We start from the raw sequence: 17,926 nt of genomic DNA, 5'->3' as shown, positions 1-17,926 counted from the left end.
AGATACCAAGAAATTATATTCCTGTTTAATCCTTTATCTAGGTGTAAGCAATCAAAGTTTGCACGTGAAGTATCTTCACACCAATAATGCACAACACTGTACACACCTGAAAAGATTGTGTGCTTTGCATTATGAAATACTAAGACAATTAATGTGGTCACTAGCTCCTATATACAAGTAGCCTAGTTGTGAAGATTCTTCACGCACAAATTTTGTTTGCTTACGCTTGGATAAAGGATTTAACAAGATATAATTTCTTGGCATCTTTAATTTATAAATAAGTGAAAAAAAACTTTCAATGATAATGACTTCTATTTGTATTGCTCTTCAATATTTTCCCATAGTATTGCAAGATTTTCTTATGGTATTGTAATGAACAATAAATGAATGTTACTACAAAATATTACAGAAGACAAAAAAAAAAAATTTTTGTCTAATTCATTATGTACATTTTTTACTATAAATTATTTAGAAAATTATTTATTGTAAATATAACACCATTTTCTAATTAAAAATATTTACAAGAACTTGTTTTTGTTAACATAGATTATTTGCAAGAAAGAGTGTTTTTAGCAATATAAATTTTGCCAAATAATAACTTCATAAGTTTCATATTTGTTTAAAAAATATTACATTAATCACATAATTGTCCATAATGACAGGAGAAACAATATGGCACTGAGTATTGGATAAATGTGGGCAAGTAGATGGCACTGGCCACTGCAATGAGAACTACCCATGAAAGTCATCAGAAGCTTGTGTACAGTAATTCTAACATCGTCTTGTTCTCGACATGATGACACAGCAGCTTTTCCTGTACAGTATTTAAAGGTAGTCCTTAAAATTCTGGAAGAAATGAAACAATATTATTACTTATTAATCTGGCATAATTTCTGATAAAAAAAAAAAAATGTGCATTATATGTATTTGCTAAGCAAAAGAGATAAAGGGATTAAAATTGTTAGTCATCTTCATACCAGGTTGTATTAGAGTCCAGCAGATGGTTGTCGCTTTAAGTCCTGCATGATGAACAACTTTGACTGTACTATGTAGACGGTGGTGTATTCAACATAAGGCACAGTTTGGCAAAACAATTACATGACTGTCAGTCATCTCCTGCATAAAGTTTACTGTTATTTTTATTTTTCAAACTAGATCTTGAGTAAGTGTAGTTTTCCTTGGGCAAAAGAAATGGCCCTTATCAGAGAATACAACCTTCCACTTCTCGACAGTCGTCTTTGCCCACTGGAGCCTCTTTTTCTGCATAGGTAGATAGGTGAAAAACAACTTTTTCACCTACATTTTCTTATTCTGTCAGGAGAAAAGGAACCTGTGTCCCTAAACCTCTTTAAATTCACATTATCAGCACCCAAAGCAACATCACACTTGTTTGCAATTTGTCTTTCAGTCATGGATGTGTGCTGAGAAAGAGTAGACATTTTGAAAGCTTTCTTGGAGATGTACCCATTTTATAGCTACACAAAATGAATAAAATGCTATGAATGTCAACTTGCTTATGCTATTAAAAATGCACAACACTTAATACTCAACACATGCAACACTCAACCCAAATAGTGAATTAAAACCAAAACCATTGTGAACTGAAACGAAAATCAATCCAAAACAACGGGCAAGTGCTGGGCTTGAAATTGTTACTGATAATTCTGGCATTAATATATAGAAATTGCAGCATCCCACCTTTACTTCCTGAATTGATTACTCTATTCAATATTTTGTTTGAGAGACTATATTACACACTTGGTCATTCTCACACTCACTTCCCTCATGGGTGCCTTCACACAAACTCTCCTACTTCCACCCAGATTGTTCAAGTTTTCCTGAATTTGCACTTCAGCATGTCGGTGAACATCTCCCTCTCTCTCTCTCTAGACACCAAAACCATTTAGATGCAGTTCATCAGCATTATATAAATCCTTCTTTCCATCAGACACACCACAAATCTTTCTGCACAACCTGCATGTTCATTCATTAGCCACCAATGCCCTCCAGATCAGTTTGCCTCCATCATAGCATGGCAAAGACTTACAATCTTCACCTTCTCGCTCTTCGGTTTTGCTTCTTCTAACAACTCATTTACATCCTACCTCAAAGAATACTTCTTGCCTGTCAAATCATTGTGTCAACCAAGATAATCAGTTGTTTGTCCTTGTTAAGGACAAAGTCCTTAAGTTTTTGTATCCAGATGTGAATATTATGAATTTTTGCACCAGGGAAACATAATTTTGTTACACTTTCTTTATGTACTCCCTGATCATTGAGTCTCAGTAGATAATTTTCTCCTTAACTTGTTTTTCTTGTTTATTTGCTAGGTCTTCAGATCACCTGCCTATTTCTCTTCTCAGCCCTGCTAATATCTTGCTGCTTCTGCAGTTTTTCAATTTCGTGCTTTGTTTTGTGAATGATAACATTCAAGTATGCTATTTCTTTATGTCCATGTTGTTCTCCTCTATTTCCACAGCCACACATTCGTCATTAATTCTAACATTTTCCATCCTACCATTGATATTGTCCACTCTGATAACATTTGCTCCATTCTTGTCACCAAATAGGCACTCACTTTTGAAACATTTAATACACATGCTCTCTCCAGTTTCTATTTCCTTCCACATATACTTTAATTTTGCAATGTATACACCTCTCTCATGCTGCACTGCACAAAATGATGCAAATTCAAATCATCTGACAATGTGGTCTTTGCTACCATTGTTCTAGCACACATTGGCGCTATACCGACAATATCATATTTAAACAAAAAATAAAATAAAATACAAGGTTTACTTACAAACTAAATAACTCGGTTGATCATACACCCATTTAATACAAAAATTATAATAAGTTAACCTAATATTATCAACTGAAAAAATTACTTATCCTTCAGGAGTGCTAATAACCATGCAACGCACACGATATTTGCTTTACCTAAGTAGGCTGCTCTTCCACACAGCTTGGTCAGCAAGAAAGGATTACCCCAAAAAACCCACAAATGATATGAAATGAGGATAAAGTAGGCCATAGAGCCAAAGGCCACAATAGGCATATAAAAAGGATGCATGTGACTATCTTTTAATCAGATGATCAGAAAAAACTTAATCCTTTGGGGAGGTCTGATCTTGATAAGGATTTTGAGAAACACTATAACCAAATTAAAAACAAAATCTAACAGTATTAATAACAGAAAATTATATCTGTATACCTACAACTGTAGGTGTACAGTTATGGTGACAATCCAAGATCCCAGAGAGGAATCAGCTTCCTAATTAACCACTCCATAAAAAATAAAATACATCACAAACAGGATTTCAGAGATGTTACAAATTGAGATGTTTATTATAAGTTTGTGCATCAACCTCTGAACACATAGAGGGAAAAAAATAGATGTATTTTATGAAACACTTGACCAGGAATGCACAACATATGGCCTGCAGGCTGGATGTGGCCAACTTGATTTAATGTGGCTTTCAGTGTAAATTTAATAAATAGAAGAAAAAATATTTGTATAATATAATATTAAATTATTTAAAAAAATCACTAGATTCATATATTGTTATTGTTGATATAAATAAATATTTTTATTAAGGAGGAGAGTTTATTTACATTCCCTGCGCCTTAACAGAAATCGAGAATAGTGTTATTGGACTCTATGCACTAAACAAATACTAAAATTTGATTGGTCAGTTTTTCAACTTTGCTCCAGTGATGCCCACCTGAAAACGATCCAGTATTTTATGATTAGTATGTGGGTACTTTTGTCACCATTGTCGATGCCATATCTTATGTTCAAATCATAATGAATGTTACATATGTACTGGAACAAACATTCTCTCTCATGAAATTAAACCAGTCAACTCTATGTATAAATCTCACAGATGTAAATTTGAGAGACATATTGATAAACAGCAACTTCCAATTTATTGGTGGATATCCAAAAATTTGTTGATTCAAAAAAATGTAATGTATCACATTAAAATGCCATTTTTAATAAGCATATCCATTGAACTTTATATTATTACTATTATTATACAAACACCCGCTGCATTCAAGACTCATCAAGGGAGGCAAGATGCATTCTAACAGAGATGATGTTTATCATACCTCATCTTCAATTGGTTCAATGTTTGTGCACTCACCACCTCATTTGGCAATGAATTTCACTCACCAACCAACCACTCTCCATGCAAAAATGTCATGCCACACTCTCTTATTCACCACACCTTTATACAACTTCCAAAAATTACCTCGTCTCTATCCTCTTCCTTCTTTCAATCCCCTTGAAAAATATCCTGTGAATCTATTTGATAAGCACCCCTTAACAATTTATGTCTCAATCATGTTGCCCCTCTTCTGCCTATTGACTAGAGTCTATAATTTACATGCTCTCAACCTGTCTTCATAGTCAGTATTCCACAATCCTGATATTGCTTTTGTTATTTGCCTCTGAACATTTTCCAAAACTTGCTTCTTACCTAGGAATGCAGGTTATCAAATCGACATGCAGTAGTCCAGATGTGGTCTAATCAAAGCCTTGTATGACCATTATTTTTGTAATATGTCCCTTGAACTTCAATTCTTTATCCACCAATATCTCAAAATCCCTTGCTTCCTCCATCCCCTATAATACAACATCTCCAATATGATATATGGCTTTACTTCTTTGAGCTCCAAAGTGCAAACCCTTGCATTTACTGGTGGTAAATTGACATTCCCACTTGTTAGCACACATAGCCACTTTATTCAAATCGCTCTGAAGCACCAGTACATCTACATCATTCCTAATAACTTTTCCCAGCTTAGTATCATCTGCAAACAGTTGAATATCAGCTTGCAGATCACTCACAATATCATTAACAAACAAATAAAACAGCAGTGGTCCTAGAACAGAATGCTGTGGGACTCCACTGGTATCTCCTCCTGAGAGACATGGCACCTCTATACACCATTGTTTGATATTGATTAGAAAGCTAGTTTGCTATCCGATCAACCAAATGATTTTCCAATCCCATCTGCCATAACTTATACACCAGTTTATTATGTGGTAGGTTGTAAAATGCCTTTACTTCTTTAATGAGAGTCTAGTGTCCTCAACAATCCCTAATGAGTGGAAAGAGGGCAAAATTATTCCACTGCATAAAGGTGGAAGCAAAACAGATGTTTCAAATTACAGAGCAGTTTGCATTTCTGGAGTGGTTGTTAAGGTCTCGGAGAGATCAGTTAGGAACAGAATACAGGATTGGGTGTAAAATCCAGAAGTATCACTATGAGTCATCCTTATCCAGAACTGTAGTCACCTTATTATAAAATGTAAGTAAATTTGACCTCCCTTTAACAAACCCATGTTGACCTCTATACAGAATCCTTTCCACCCAATCCTGTATTCTATTTCTTTTTTCGAAAAGTAAAATCAGGGGTACGAGTTATATTCGAGTAAGTACGGTATTTCAATTATGGATAAGTACATTGGTACCTTCTTTAAACAGAAAAATAGCTCGGATGACAGTGATAATACAAAACGAGTTTGCAATGACAGTTTGTGTGTAGTTTCTGAAGAGAAAGAAGGTCTGTAATGAAACACAGAATTCCCCTCAGTTGCAATGCGATAATATTAATACGTTGAACGAAAGAAAAGATTTGCTGACTTGCTGGACACTCATTCAAAGGTAAATACAATTGGTTATTTTGTAGGAACATTTTTCTGTTTTGTGACTTTTCTCCCTTTATGGTAATTATGCCTACATTATTGTATTATTATTCAACAATTGTTTACAGTTTTGAATGTGTATATAAATCAATATCAACAGTAGCCTGATTACAAACGCTTGATGAAAGGGACGGGGAGGTTTGGAGCCTCCCTGGATAGTATTCCAAAGGAAAGATAAATACAATTGGTTATTTTGTATAGGGCTCTGAAACTTATTAGTTTAGAATTTAACCACCGGGAAAGCGTTTGAGTCCACCTCAAAACTCTGAAACAGAATTTGGAAACATATTTTCCAAATAACTTTTATAAGAAATTTCTGTGGGTTCACAATCCATTTCAGGCTTGCAGTCACGAGAACAGCTAATTGAGCTTTCAAGTGACAGTGGGCTTAAAATGCAATTCCGTGATCGTGGTTTGGCTCGATTCTGGATCTCGCCTTCACTGAGAGGTGAATTTCCCGAATTATCTGAAGAAGCATCGAAAAATCGTCATGCAGTTTTCTACAACCTATCTTTGCGAGAAAGGATTTTCATTGCTCCTTCAAATAGAAACAAAATACAGAATTCGTCTTAGTGTGTGTGATGATCTTCGACTGAAATTGACCAATATTGAGCCAGATATCCAGCAACTCTGCAATGCCAAGAAGGTCATCCATCTCATTAAAAGTAAATAGTAAATAATTATATCGTATTATTTATTTGTTTAATAAAAATTAAAACTTTGTTCGATGATGATATACTTGTTTACTTCCAAGTTGTTTCCATATATATTCAAAACATGCTTTTAGATTGATTATGTTATAAATGGTGCAGTTTTTTCCAAATGTTGGTAATTCCCACATACGTTTTTAAAAATTACATAACTTAGTGGTCCATAGAATTGTTTTAGGCATTTTACTTGTCCTTGGACTTAGAAAGGGTGAGAAACACTGTCCGAGCCAGGCCAGAGAGGATCACGTGGTATCATGAATCATTGCAGATGCTCAGCCATAGGTCGTGTGCGATATGCTCGTATTCTGTGCTATTTTGCATTGAATTTGTTGAAAAGCATGTCTTGAACTTGAAACTTCTTTCCATCTCTGAACATTTAACCTTACTGTACGTAAATTCTTCAATAACATTGTAGTTAAGTTAAAATTTTAAAGTTAAATTTGTAAAAGATTTTATTTTGTTTTTTGGATTTTGTGCTTCAAATTATGGCTGAAAAACAGAGTATTTTATTGAACTATTTCAAAAAAACCAAAAAAGGATGATTCAAATGTTAGTAGCAATGTTGGCGCTATTAATATTGTCAATACCGATTTGGATTCGGTTTCCTCAGTCGTAAGTCTGACAAAACCATCGAATTATCCAGAGGAAAGTACTTCCTTAGTTATTAATAATTCTCACGACATCACATTTTTGAAAGAACAAGTATTTAATTCTGACGATAATTTAAAAGTTGTGGAAACCAGAACGAAATTTTAATTTTCCTGCATTCTGTGCTGCAATTCACAACCAAAGTTTTCAATACACATGGTTCGAAAAATTTACATGGCTTGTGTACTCTCAAGTTGAAAATAGTGCATACTGTAAATATTGTGTTTTTTGCACCTGCTAATGTTGGAAAATCTAAATCTAAATCCTTGTGTAACTAACTGCCCAGTACCTGGGCAGTTAGTTACACAAGGTTATAATAATTGGAAGAAAGCCGAAAAATTTAATAATCATCAGAAAACAAAATATCACATAACAGCTGTTATGACTTACGAAAGGCTAAACAATATTCGAGATGGAAAATGTATTCCAATCAATCGACAAATTGATGTAGATAGTACATCACAAGCTGCAGTTAATCGGAAACTATTAGAGCCGATTATAAAAATAGTAATTTTATGTGGTCGGCAAAATATACCCTTGAGAGGACATCGTGATTATGGAGAATTTTCATTTGAACAGGAGCAAATCGCCAATGAAGGCAATTTTCGAGCTTTGTTAAGAATGAGAATCGATGCGGGCGACAAAAACTTGGCTGAACATTTTAAACATTCTGCCAAAAACGCTACCTACATTAGCTGGAACATACAAAATCAAATTATAAATGTATGTAATGAAATAATTTTGAACCGTTTGGTCGAAAAAAATTAATTCGGAGAAATGTTTTTCAATTCTTGCCAATGAAACTTGTGACATTTCTACTTGTGTGCCAGGCATATTAGACGAAGAAAATGACAACAAAATTTGTAAACAATTTTTACAATTTGTTCCTATAACAAGCACTACAGGAAAAAACTTATCCAAGAAAATATTCGAAAGTTTGAATAATTATGGCAACGATTCGTCATATTTACGTGGGCAAGGTTACATACAAGGCTATAGTGACTCGTATGCGTCATGGTTACCATCTTCCATTTAATCTTGAGTGGAGGAATATGCTTTTCCTCCCTCCATCCAATTTCTATACGAAATTTCTAGACCATCAAGTACTTAACACAGCTACAGAAACTAAAAGAATTGTTATGCTATGTCAATGATCTGTTTGCTATTTGGCCTCATTGCCTAGACACATTAAATCCATTTTTAGCACATTTAAACAACTAGCATCCAAAAGTATATTTCACTGTAGAAAAAAAAGAAACCAATGAATGTCTCCCATTCCAAGATGCATTAATCACACATTTACCAAATGGTTCATTATCCTTTTCTTTTTATAGGAAACTAACACACTACATCACACCAGCCATCCCAACAGTTTGGTATCCTCAAAACTCTTACACACAGAGAGCTTTTTATTCAAATGGCACGGTCCTTGCTATTAAACTCATTCACCTTCTCAACCTTTTATAGCCATTGGCTACAATCAGGGCTGGCCATCTGGGGGGGGGGGGGTGCAATGCACCTGGGCCCCACGATCAAGTAGGCACAGTCGGTACACATTTGCGGAAACATTTTTTTATAATAAAAATAATATCTCTGTTTCTCTCTATTATATTAGGGTTTTTGCTTAACCCTTTTGATGAGTTTATGCAGTGTATAAAAATTAACAAACACGATTTCATTTTTACCTTAAAATGCCTGATTCATCATTAGTTTTTTTCTAATCTGTTAGGCATATCATTTGGCTCGTTATCGAAACTGTTGAAAAAATATTTATTATATTCTTTATATATGATTATATGATTAGTCTAGAGCAGGGGTGGACAACCCTTAACATGCCTGCCAAACGTGGCACGCCAATGACTTTTTTTTTTTCCAACATGCAACCCAGGGCTCATCTTAAAAAATAATGAAATAAAAAAATACGTTTCAAACATCTTTGCTGACACATATTTTAACTTAATATAATACAGTTTTATTAAGTACAGCTATACCAAATAAAAATGCAATAATTAATTAAACTCTACCAACTGTTTCATAATAATAAGTAATAAGAAAATTAGAAACAAACATCCTATTTCCAAGCCATCAATATATCTCCGCGATATACTGATGTACAAGTTTTGTCCAGTTCAGTTGTTGCATTATTCGTCTGGCATCCAGATGTGGCGTGACTCCTTTATCATCATTTGATATATCTTTGCATGTTTCGTAAAGAACGTATCCGTTTTCTAAAGTGTATTTGGATTTTATTAAATCGTAAGTCATTAAAATATGGATTGGAAGTATTTATTGTCAATTAATATGTTTAACTTATTAGATATAAAAGCAAATTTCCTTTACATTGATTTTCGGAAACTAAAGTTTTCAGTATTTTTCATAAAATCCCTGCATATATTGCAATTGCTATTTCCTGCCTAGAGAGCAGTTTCCTTGTGTGCATCCTACCCAAATAGCACCATCAGCTTTCCCATTATTTCAAGCAAAAATTAGCAGTAATTTACAAGACTTGAGATACTTAATGAACAATCCTTCATGAATGACTAATGAACAAACAGCTATGGTACTAGGCCAGTAAAGATATATGCATATATGATTGGTGCGGTATTAACAAACGATCGCGTGAGTCAAAGATAAAAGTCAGCAGACAATTTTTGAATTGAAATGCTAATTCTCTTCAACCAAATTCAATATCTGAAAGTTCCATAACAATATTCACCATATTTCCTAGCTTTAACACGTTTACGAATTTTAACACTTTCTCTTGATTTTTATTGTTGCTCTGCATTTGAGCTGAAGGGACAGACTCTCACACATCTAGTTTTTAGTGTTTGCCAGTGCAGCATATGGTTTTGCTTGTGGCTAAATAGCATAGTTTTTGGGGGAAGGGACATGCGATTCATTAGTTAGTGCCTTTATCCCAGCTGTCTCTAATTGCACTATTTGTTGAGAAATATATCACACAGACGGCAAATGTTTGTACCTTATTCAGTGATACAAAAAAACGACCTGCTTTTACTGGCATCTGCAGACGTATTGGCTAGTATGGAAGGCACGTATTTTGCCAAGGGAAGCGAGTCACTATTGCCATGAGGTGAACGTGATTACATTTTTTTTTTCTGTGCGAGGTTACACGAAACTTTTCAATTTCTTTTTTCACAAAGTAAAATCAGGGGTGCGAGTTATATGCGAGGACCAGTTATATTTCAGTAAATATGGTAAGTTATTTTTAAAGCTATGTGAAATGTATTATCAATATTCAGAATTATGAAGTGTTGTCTGCATGTGATTAGATCTCAACTTAGTTAATAGTGATAGATAAGGGTGAAATTATTGTACTGAAAAGAAAAAATAAACACATTCCTTGAGTGTTTCTAAAATTTTGTAATATTGTAAAAAGTATGTACATATTTAACTTTTTGTTAATTCATGGGATAAAAATATTTAATATTATTTACTTATTCGACAGGCAAAGCCTAACCCATAATGTCCATGCAAAGAAAGTATCCCTTCAAAAAGAAAATCAGCAGAAAAGAAAAAAGAAGAAAAGCAAAATCTCAAAAAGTCACAAGTAGATTTGTTTTCATGGCTACAAAATAAATCTGACAACGAAATTGCTACGACTTCAGCAGTTGCGATTCAAACTTCAAATAAACTACACAACTTTTCAACGAAAATGTAGAAACTGTGGGATTCGTTGAAAAAGATGCGTCTATACAAATGTTTTGAATACAGCAAATAACGAAGAAAACAATAATAACGATGGTAATCGAGTGAATATAAATGATCCAGGTGTATGGCCAAATATTATAACTGATAAATTTAGATTTTGTGTTAAAACCAGACCTAAACATCATCAAGACGCATTCGTTAAGAATGTTGAAGGTAGATCATTTTCTACATAGTACTCTTTTAAAAAAATGCCAAATGGTGAAACTCAGCTTCGCAGCTGGTTAGTTTACTCAAAAGCTCAAGACTCAGTATTTTGCTTTTGTTGTGTTTATTTTCCAAATGAAGAGGAAAAGATTAATCAACACGATTTATATATGGTTTTAATAAATGGAGAAAACTGTAATTCGAGATCATGAGCTTTCTGTTGGTCACTTTAATTCTTTTATTGCTTGGCAAGAATTACTAAAATGACTTAATTTATGTTTGACTGTTGACAGAACAAATCAAATTAATATAAATAAAGAAACGGAACGTCTAAAATTACTATTCCAAAGAACTAGATGTAATTCTATTTTTAACAAGTAATAATCTGTCATTTCGAGGATTACATTGTTAGATTGTGATAGAGTAGAAATTTATGAATTCCTATCTTATCACAGTCTAACATGCTTTTCCAAACAAAAGAATGAGATAAATACGATAAATTTCCTCTAAGTGTAGAATAAGTATTATGTATATATAAATCAAGTGTTCTGTTATGAAAAAGGTTAAATAAGTATGTATTTTGTGCCATTCACGAATGTGGTTAATTTAATATTGAAAGTGTAAAACATTAGCAGAGCATTATAAAACATGTATAAAAGTGTAAGCACAATTTGTATTGTAAGCATAAATTCAACAGTTGGGGGGGGTCAAGTCCAAAGGTTACGGAGTCGTAAAGCGAGGAAGCAGCTCGCCCCAAGTAAACAATGATGTCAGCGTACATGAAATAAGTAGGGCAGAGAATGGACGCCGTGACATAATAGCAAGTGTGAGTCGGCCGGACATCAAAAAGGGCGAGAATCGCCGAGAAGAATAGAGGAAATATAAGGGTCATGCGACCCTGTAACAAGGCTTTTTTTCCCTGGATTTCCTGTGTGTTCATCCCTCGTGGTGGCAGAGAGGGTGATGGTGCCTTGATGTCGAACGGCTCCCGATAGGCAGCTACGGTCTTGGCGGCCATATTCTCTGCGAAAAGGAACTAGTCTGGCTGTCCACAGAAGGCCAGTTTCCTGTGAATCTATGAAGCACTAAAGAGCCAAAAAGGGAAGATAAGTAGACTTTGTTTGTGTTTAACAGAATATGTGCCATGCTAATATGTTATGGAAAAGGAATATTAATGTTATAGGATAAGATTGTATTGCTATCAGTTTAGAGGGATATTGAATTTAGCCTTACTATCTGTCGTTGTGTTTAAGTTCGCTTTTATATCGAATGAAATTAAGGATATGTTAGAGTAAAGAATTGGTAAAATATAAAGAGATTGTGAAAGATATGAATGTTATCTTGTGTAATCTGACAGAGCTACGGAGTTTTAGATTGATTGTGATATTAGTACATGACTAATGCATTAGCGAAGGTTAATATAATTCTTACTTTAGGAAACTACTGTATAATATTTTATAAGTGTAATAGTAGTGTTTGAATTTTATATACCTTGTCTGGAACTCCCTTAAGATGGGATTCAATTTAGTGTTATTATGTGTATCAACTTTTGAGTATAATAAACCTTGCTTTTGATTCTAACAAAGACTTTCTGTGATTTCTGGAATCCGATGCACCGCTTATAAAATATTAATGCAAACCTATGCGGGATAATTGAAAAGGGTATATTTTTGACCACGTCTGCAGAGTTTATAGGTATCATTAAGTACTATCCAGAGATTACCTCTTGGTTGTTAATGTTTAATAATCTAATAGTGCTAAGTGGCGCAGCGAAACAAATAAATTTCTTGGCGTTTTACGAGAGGTAGATCTTAGATACCCTGGTACTGCCTCTATCTCGAGGAAATTCCATTGTCCCTCAGAGGTACCACGTGCTACTCGATAGTGTATTACGGAGATAAAGCAACAAAGGGTTAAAATAAGTGTGGATAAAAAGAAGCCATATAACATAAATGGCGCAGCCAGTAGGATAGTTATAAGAAGGAAGAAAAAATTACAACATAAATGGCGCAGCCGATAAGGTTAATATAGAAGAAGATATAGGTTAGAAAAGATTGAATAAAATACAACCATTGTATAAATAAAAGACAAGAATTGGTTACAACACCATGAAACAATAGGAACGCCGAATGATGGAAATTTTTTAAGTTTATTAGAATTATTGAGTAAATATGATCCTGTGCTAATGGATCATGTAAACAGAATTAAAAATACGAAAAAAATAATTGTGCATCATTTGGCACATAGATTTCAAGAGGAAATTATTGCTGTATTAGGTAACGAAGTCCTTAATAAAATTAAAGATGATATAAAAACATCCATATATTACAGTATCCAAATGGATTGTACTCCTGATATTCCTCACAAGGAACAAACTTCAATAATTATTAGATATGTAAATTTTGTAGACAAAAAATTAATTATAAATGAGTCATTTATAGGATTCATTGAAGTAACTGATGTGACTGGTGAAGGACTAGCAAATTCGCTTTTAAAAAGAATAGGTGAGCTTGATTTAGATATTGTGAATTGTAGAGGGCAAGCATATGATAACGGTAGCAATATGAAGGGAACATATAAAGGCATACAATCTAGAATAATTAGTTTAAACCCTCATGCAATTTATGTACCTTGCTTATCACATTCTTTTAATTTGATAATTTGTGATGCTGCTTCCAGTAGTATATATTGTAAAAAATTTTTCGGAATATTGCAACGTTTATACTGTGTATTTTCTGCATCTACAAAAAGGTGGGAAATTATACAAAAGCATTTAAATATTATGCTTAAATCATTATGTGATACTCGATGGGAAGCCAAAATAGACGCAGGTCAAAGCAGTGTATACACAGTTTGAACAAACTTATAATGCCTTAGAAGAATTTATTGGTGCAATTAACGATAACACAGCAGTATCAGAAGCTAAAAGTCTACTAGATTTATTACATGAAATGCCATTTATTTTAAGCTTATCGGTGTGGTTTACAATATTGTCAAAAATTAATAGTATCAACAAACTACTTCAAGCAAAAACAATTGTTCTTGACTCTGCTTTTAATTTAGTGAATAAAATTAAAAATGAAATCCAAAATTTAACACATTTTTAGACGACGCAAAAATGATAGCACAAAACTTGAATATTTCCGAAGACTTCCCTGAAAAAAGAATTCGAAAAAGAAAAAGATTATTTTCTGAACTAGCAGAAGATGAAGTTTTACTAAACCTGGTAGAGGAATTTAGATGTCACTTTTTTCAATGTTGTGATTGATACTGTTATTGTACAAATAGATGAGAGATTTAAAAATATACCCAATGTTATTTCTATTTTAAATTAATCACTGATATAAAAACATTAGAAAAAAATGAACTAGAAAACCGCTGAAGGGATTTTATAAAATATTATAGTAAAGATGTAAATGAAAACAGGAAATTGATTTGTTACAAGAATTGATCTTGGACCAAAAAAAATTTAAATAATGCACAAGACATATTGCAATATATATTAAATAATAGTTATAATAAACTATTTCCAAATGTACTAACTGTATTGAAAATTTTCTTTACGTTGCCAGTTACTATAGCAAGTGCAGAGCGTTCTTTTAGCAAATTAAAATTGATAAAGAATTATCTTCGGTCAAGTATGTGCGAGGAACGCTTAAATGCACTTGCTATATTAAGCATCGAAAAGGGAATTGCCAAAAATTGTAATTTTTCGGAAGTGATTAATGACATAGCAAAAAAAATTGCAAATTTAAATAAATACATATTAAGCAATATGCATGTTAGTAAAACCAGGCCCCTAAATAGTAAATCTGTTTATTTTTTTATTACTTTAAACAACAGTTAATTGTAAATAGTTTTTGTGTGCTAGTTGGTGAGCCAGGTTACTTTTGTTTGTGTTAAATATTTATTTATTTTAATTATTTAATACTTTTGTTTTATGTTCAGTAAACGTTATGTTAACCTGTTATATTTCGAATGTGTTTTTTTTGTTTTACTGTGCCAAAATCATTTGCAGATAACCTTTGAAAAATATTTTGGTGCCCAAAAGGTTTCTTGCACCCGGGCCCCTTTATAGAGAAGGCCGGCCCTGGCTACAGTCCCCCATAAAATAAACAAAATATTGCATGTCTCCCCATCCTTTTTATAATCAAGACTCAATCACAGCAAAACTATTCCCATTCCTTAGACCCAGATTATATTTGAAAAGATAGCTAAAGTTCTTCATAATATAATCTTTATTCTACTTTCAAATCAAATATCCAACTAGTAACCGTCATCCTTTCACCTAATGATCACCATCTTGCACATCCTGAAGTGCAAGAAGTTGCTTGGGCTTGCAACTTAGCCTACTTTGGACAGACTAGTAGATCTATTAATCTTCCTCGAGGAGCATAAAGTATGGCAAATCAGAACTGGCAGACTGTGCTCTGGATATTCCATTACACAGTCTTAAATGGTAGAAGACAACACTCAAGCCTATCTATTAGTCTAGAATAAAGTTTGATAAGATGGCTATAGCATTAAAATAGTTGTTTGGAGTCTTTGAGCCAGATGTGAGAGCTGTCAGTAGCCCTGCTCCATATTTAGGCTACCAAAGAGTCCTAAAAAGAAGTTGTATAAGACTTCAAAAAGAAAGCCAAACAAAACAAAATCACCTTAATATCCAAGAAATCTGAATTTTTTAGTTAACTAAAAACATTTTTTCCAGTTTTCCCTTCTCCTCCCCTTAATTTTCTTGTAAAAAAAAAAAAAAAAAAAAAATCGGCTAACGCCTTTTTATTCCTGTATACGGGAGTAGGCGAGACCATTTAGCCCTATCTAACTTTTGGAGACCGAGTGGGCAGTTCAATCTCCACTGGTACCAATCAGAGATAGATGGCCCAAGGCTATCACTAATTAAGCGGTACACAGTGAAGAGAGACTGCTCAAATGTGCCGCCATCTCGTGGTCCCTAACACAATATATTTAATGTCTGAAATAATGTGGGTGCTACGGTCGATTTTCTTGAGTTTACAGGATGAAAAACCCGAGTTTCCGGGAGAAAAAACCCGCTTGCCCGTGCAAGAGATCGACTAACTCGGGAACCAGTCGAAAAAAGGCTTAGAAAAATTTCCTCTAGTTGCTGACTAGACTCGAAACCAAGTCTTCCTTCGTGCGGCCAAGCGCCATGGTGTGCAAACGCCACATCCACTGAGCTACACAGGCTCTTGTAATAAGTTATTATAGCTTCATGGAGTTTCTGAATAATAATAATTCTTAAGTTTATTTTTGTGCTGAAAAGTTTCATTTTCTTTCTCTGATTAGGAAAAACTTTGTTCCCATTCAGTCACATAAGATTATGGGATGGATCATTATCGTCGCAATAGTGTAACTGTGATTTTGGTTCTCCAGAAACAAGTTTTTGTCAATCCCTAAGGGCCTTTTCCCTCTCCTCTCTGCAAGGATTTTACTCAACAACAATAACATATCTGTTATACTGCACATACATTGCTAGAACATGATACTAAATATGAATACTAAATATCTGAATAGGTTTATATTCACACTCTTATCATTCACAACATGTTCTAGCAAAATGGGCAGGTGTAATAGCAATATATTACACTTATCCATTACTCTTGGTGTAAAACAATTATTCCATGCCGCAGATTTACACATTTGCACAGTTTTTCCTCTCATTCTCACCTCCACTATGTATAATCCTTATGCATTAATCAAAAATCCCTCACTGACTTAAACATCTCTCATATCACAATTTTTTTTTCACCTATCTTCTGAATTGCAATTTACATTTCCCCTGTCTATATAACCAACATTTCAGAGTAATGATACTGCCTTAGTCACTTGTCTCTGGATCCTCCTCATATTTTTTATATTACAATAAAAACCACATGACCCAGTATGTACCCAGTAATCCATGTGTGGTCTGCCTTGTACTGCCCTACCACCATCTTATTGCTACTCTCATTTTGTTCTTTATGCATTGTGTATTCTTTACTTTCAATGTGGCCTCGGTCAGTATTCTGCACATCTGTATACATACTCCAACACCTTGCACTTATGAACATGAAAACTGCAACTTCATTTGTTTTCAGTATTACTGTATATAACTCTCTGCAACTTTGCATCATCAGCAAACAACTGAACATCTGTGAATCCACATAAAAGATTAACAAATAAGTTAAACAGTAGGGACTCCAAGAATAGAACATGCTGCTGCTACTGCTTGCTTTCTGTTTTAGCAAAACTATCCCCCACCCATACATAATTTGCTAGTATTGTTGAGACAGCCATTTCTCATGTCTATCTGATCACTATGATCCATCTTTATTTCTTGTAGGTTCTACACCAATTGGCCATGCACAATCTGGGATGCCAGTTTCTTCATTCAGTTTATCCATTTGTCCTGATGAGGACAAAAATGAATTCATTTTTGTCCTCATCAGGACAAAAGATTACAGCAATGTATTTATAATAGCAGGCAGGGCTGCACCATGGGTAGGAGGTGCCCTTGTGCAAAATTTTTTTCAGCACCCCCATAAAATAAGTTTCCATGAAAAATTTTTGCGAAAAATTTTACTTTTTTAAAAGTAAAAAACAGGCTATACGCATACATAAAAATTAATTTTATTTAACAGTAGTAGAACATTGTAATCACTGAAATTCATTAATAAGGAATTTTTAATAATAAAAATTTTCGAAAATGTTTATTCCTTAATATATATATATACAAGAGAATATATATATATATATATAAACAAAAATTACATTTATTTTAATATAAAAAGAATATTACATAACAAAGATAATTTGGATTTATGCTTTTAACTATATAACGATTAGTGTAAATGTAGATTTATTTTACATATTTATCTGTCTTGCTTTAGCTGCCACAAGATTTTTAATAATATCTTTAATGTCTAATGAATCCATAGTATTCTTTTCAATTGATAAAATTGATAAATCCTTTAGATGC

General features: G+C 33.5%; 1 protein-coding gene across 1 annotated transcript in view; it reads right to left on the bottom strand.

The window, feature by feature from the left end:
• Positions 1–464: 464 nt before the first annotated feature.
• The window catches only part of LOC150108509 (uncharacterized), a 68,321-nt gene continuing 50,859 nt past the window's right edge, over positions 465–17,926 (bottom strand). The window contains exon 5 of the mRNA XM_090415927.1: positions 465–846. Coding sequence (XP_090272053.1) covers positions 639–846 — 208 coding nt within the window. The 3' untranslated portion in view covers positions 465–638. The remainder of the gene's footprint in view (positions 847–17,926) is intronic.

The sequence above is a fragment of the Typopeltis vanoorti genome, chromosome 3 (assembly GCF_054136105.1).
Source record: "Typopeltis vanoorti isolate ZY-2024b chromosome 3, IOZ_Tvanoo_1.0, whole genome shotgun sequence".
Classification (NCBI taxonomy): domain Eukaryota; kingdom Metazoa; phylum Arthropoda; class Arachnida; order Uropygi; family Thelyphonidae; genus Typopeltis; species Typopeltis vanoorti.
Note: the sequence above shows the minus strand (reverse complement) of the source record. Positions and strands in the feature narration are given on the sequence as shown.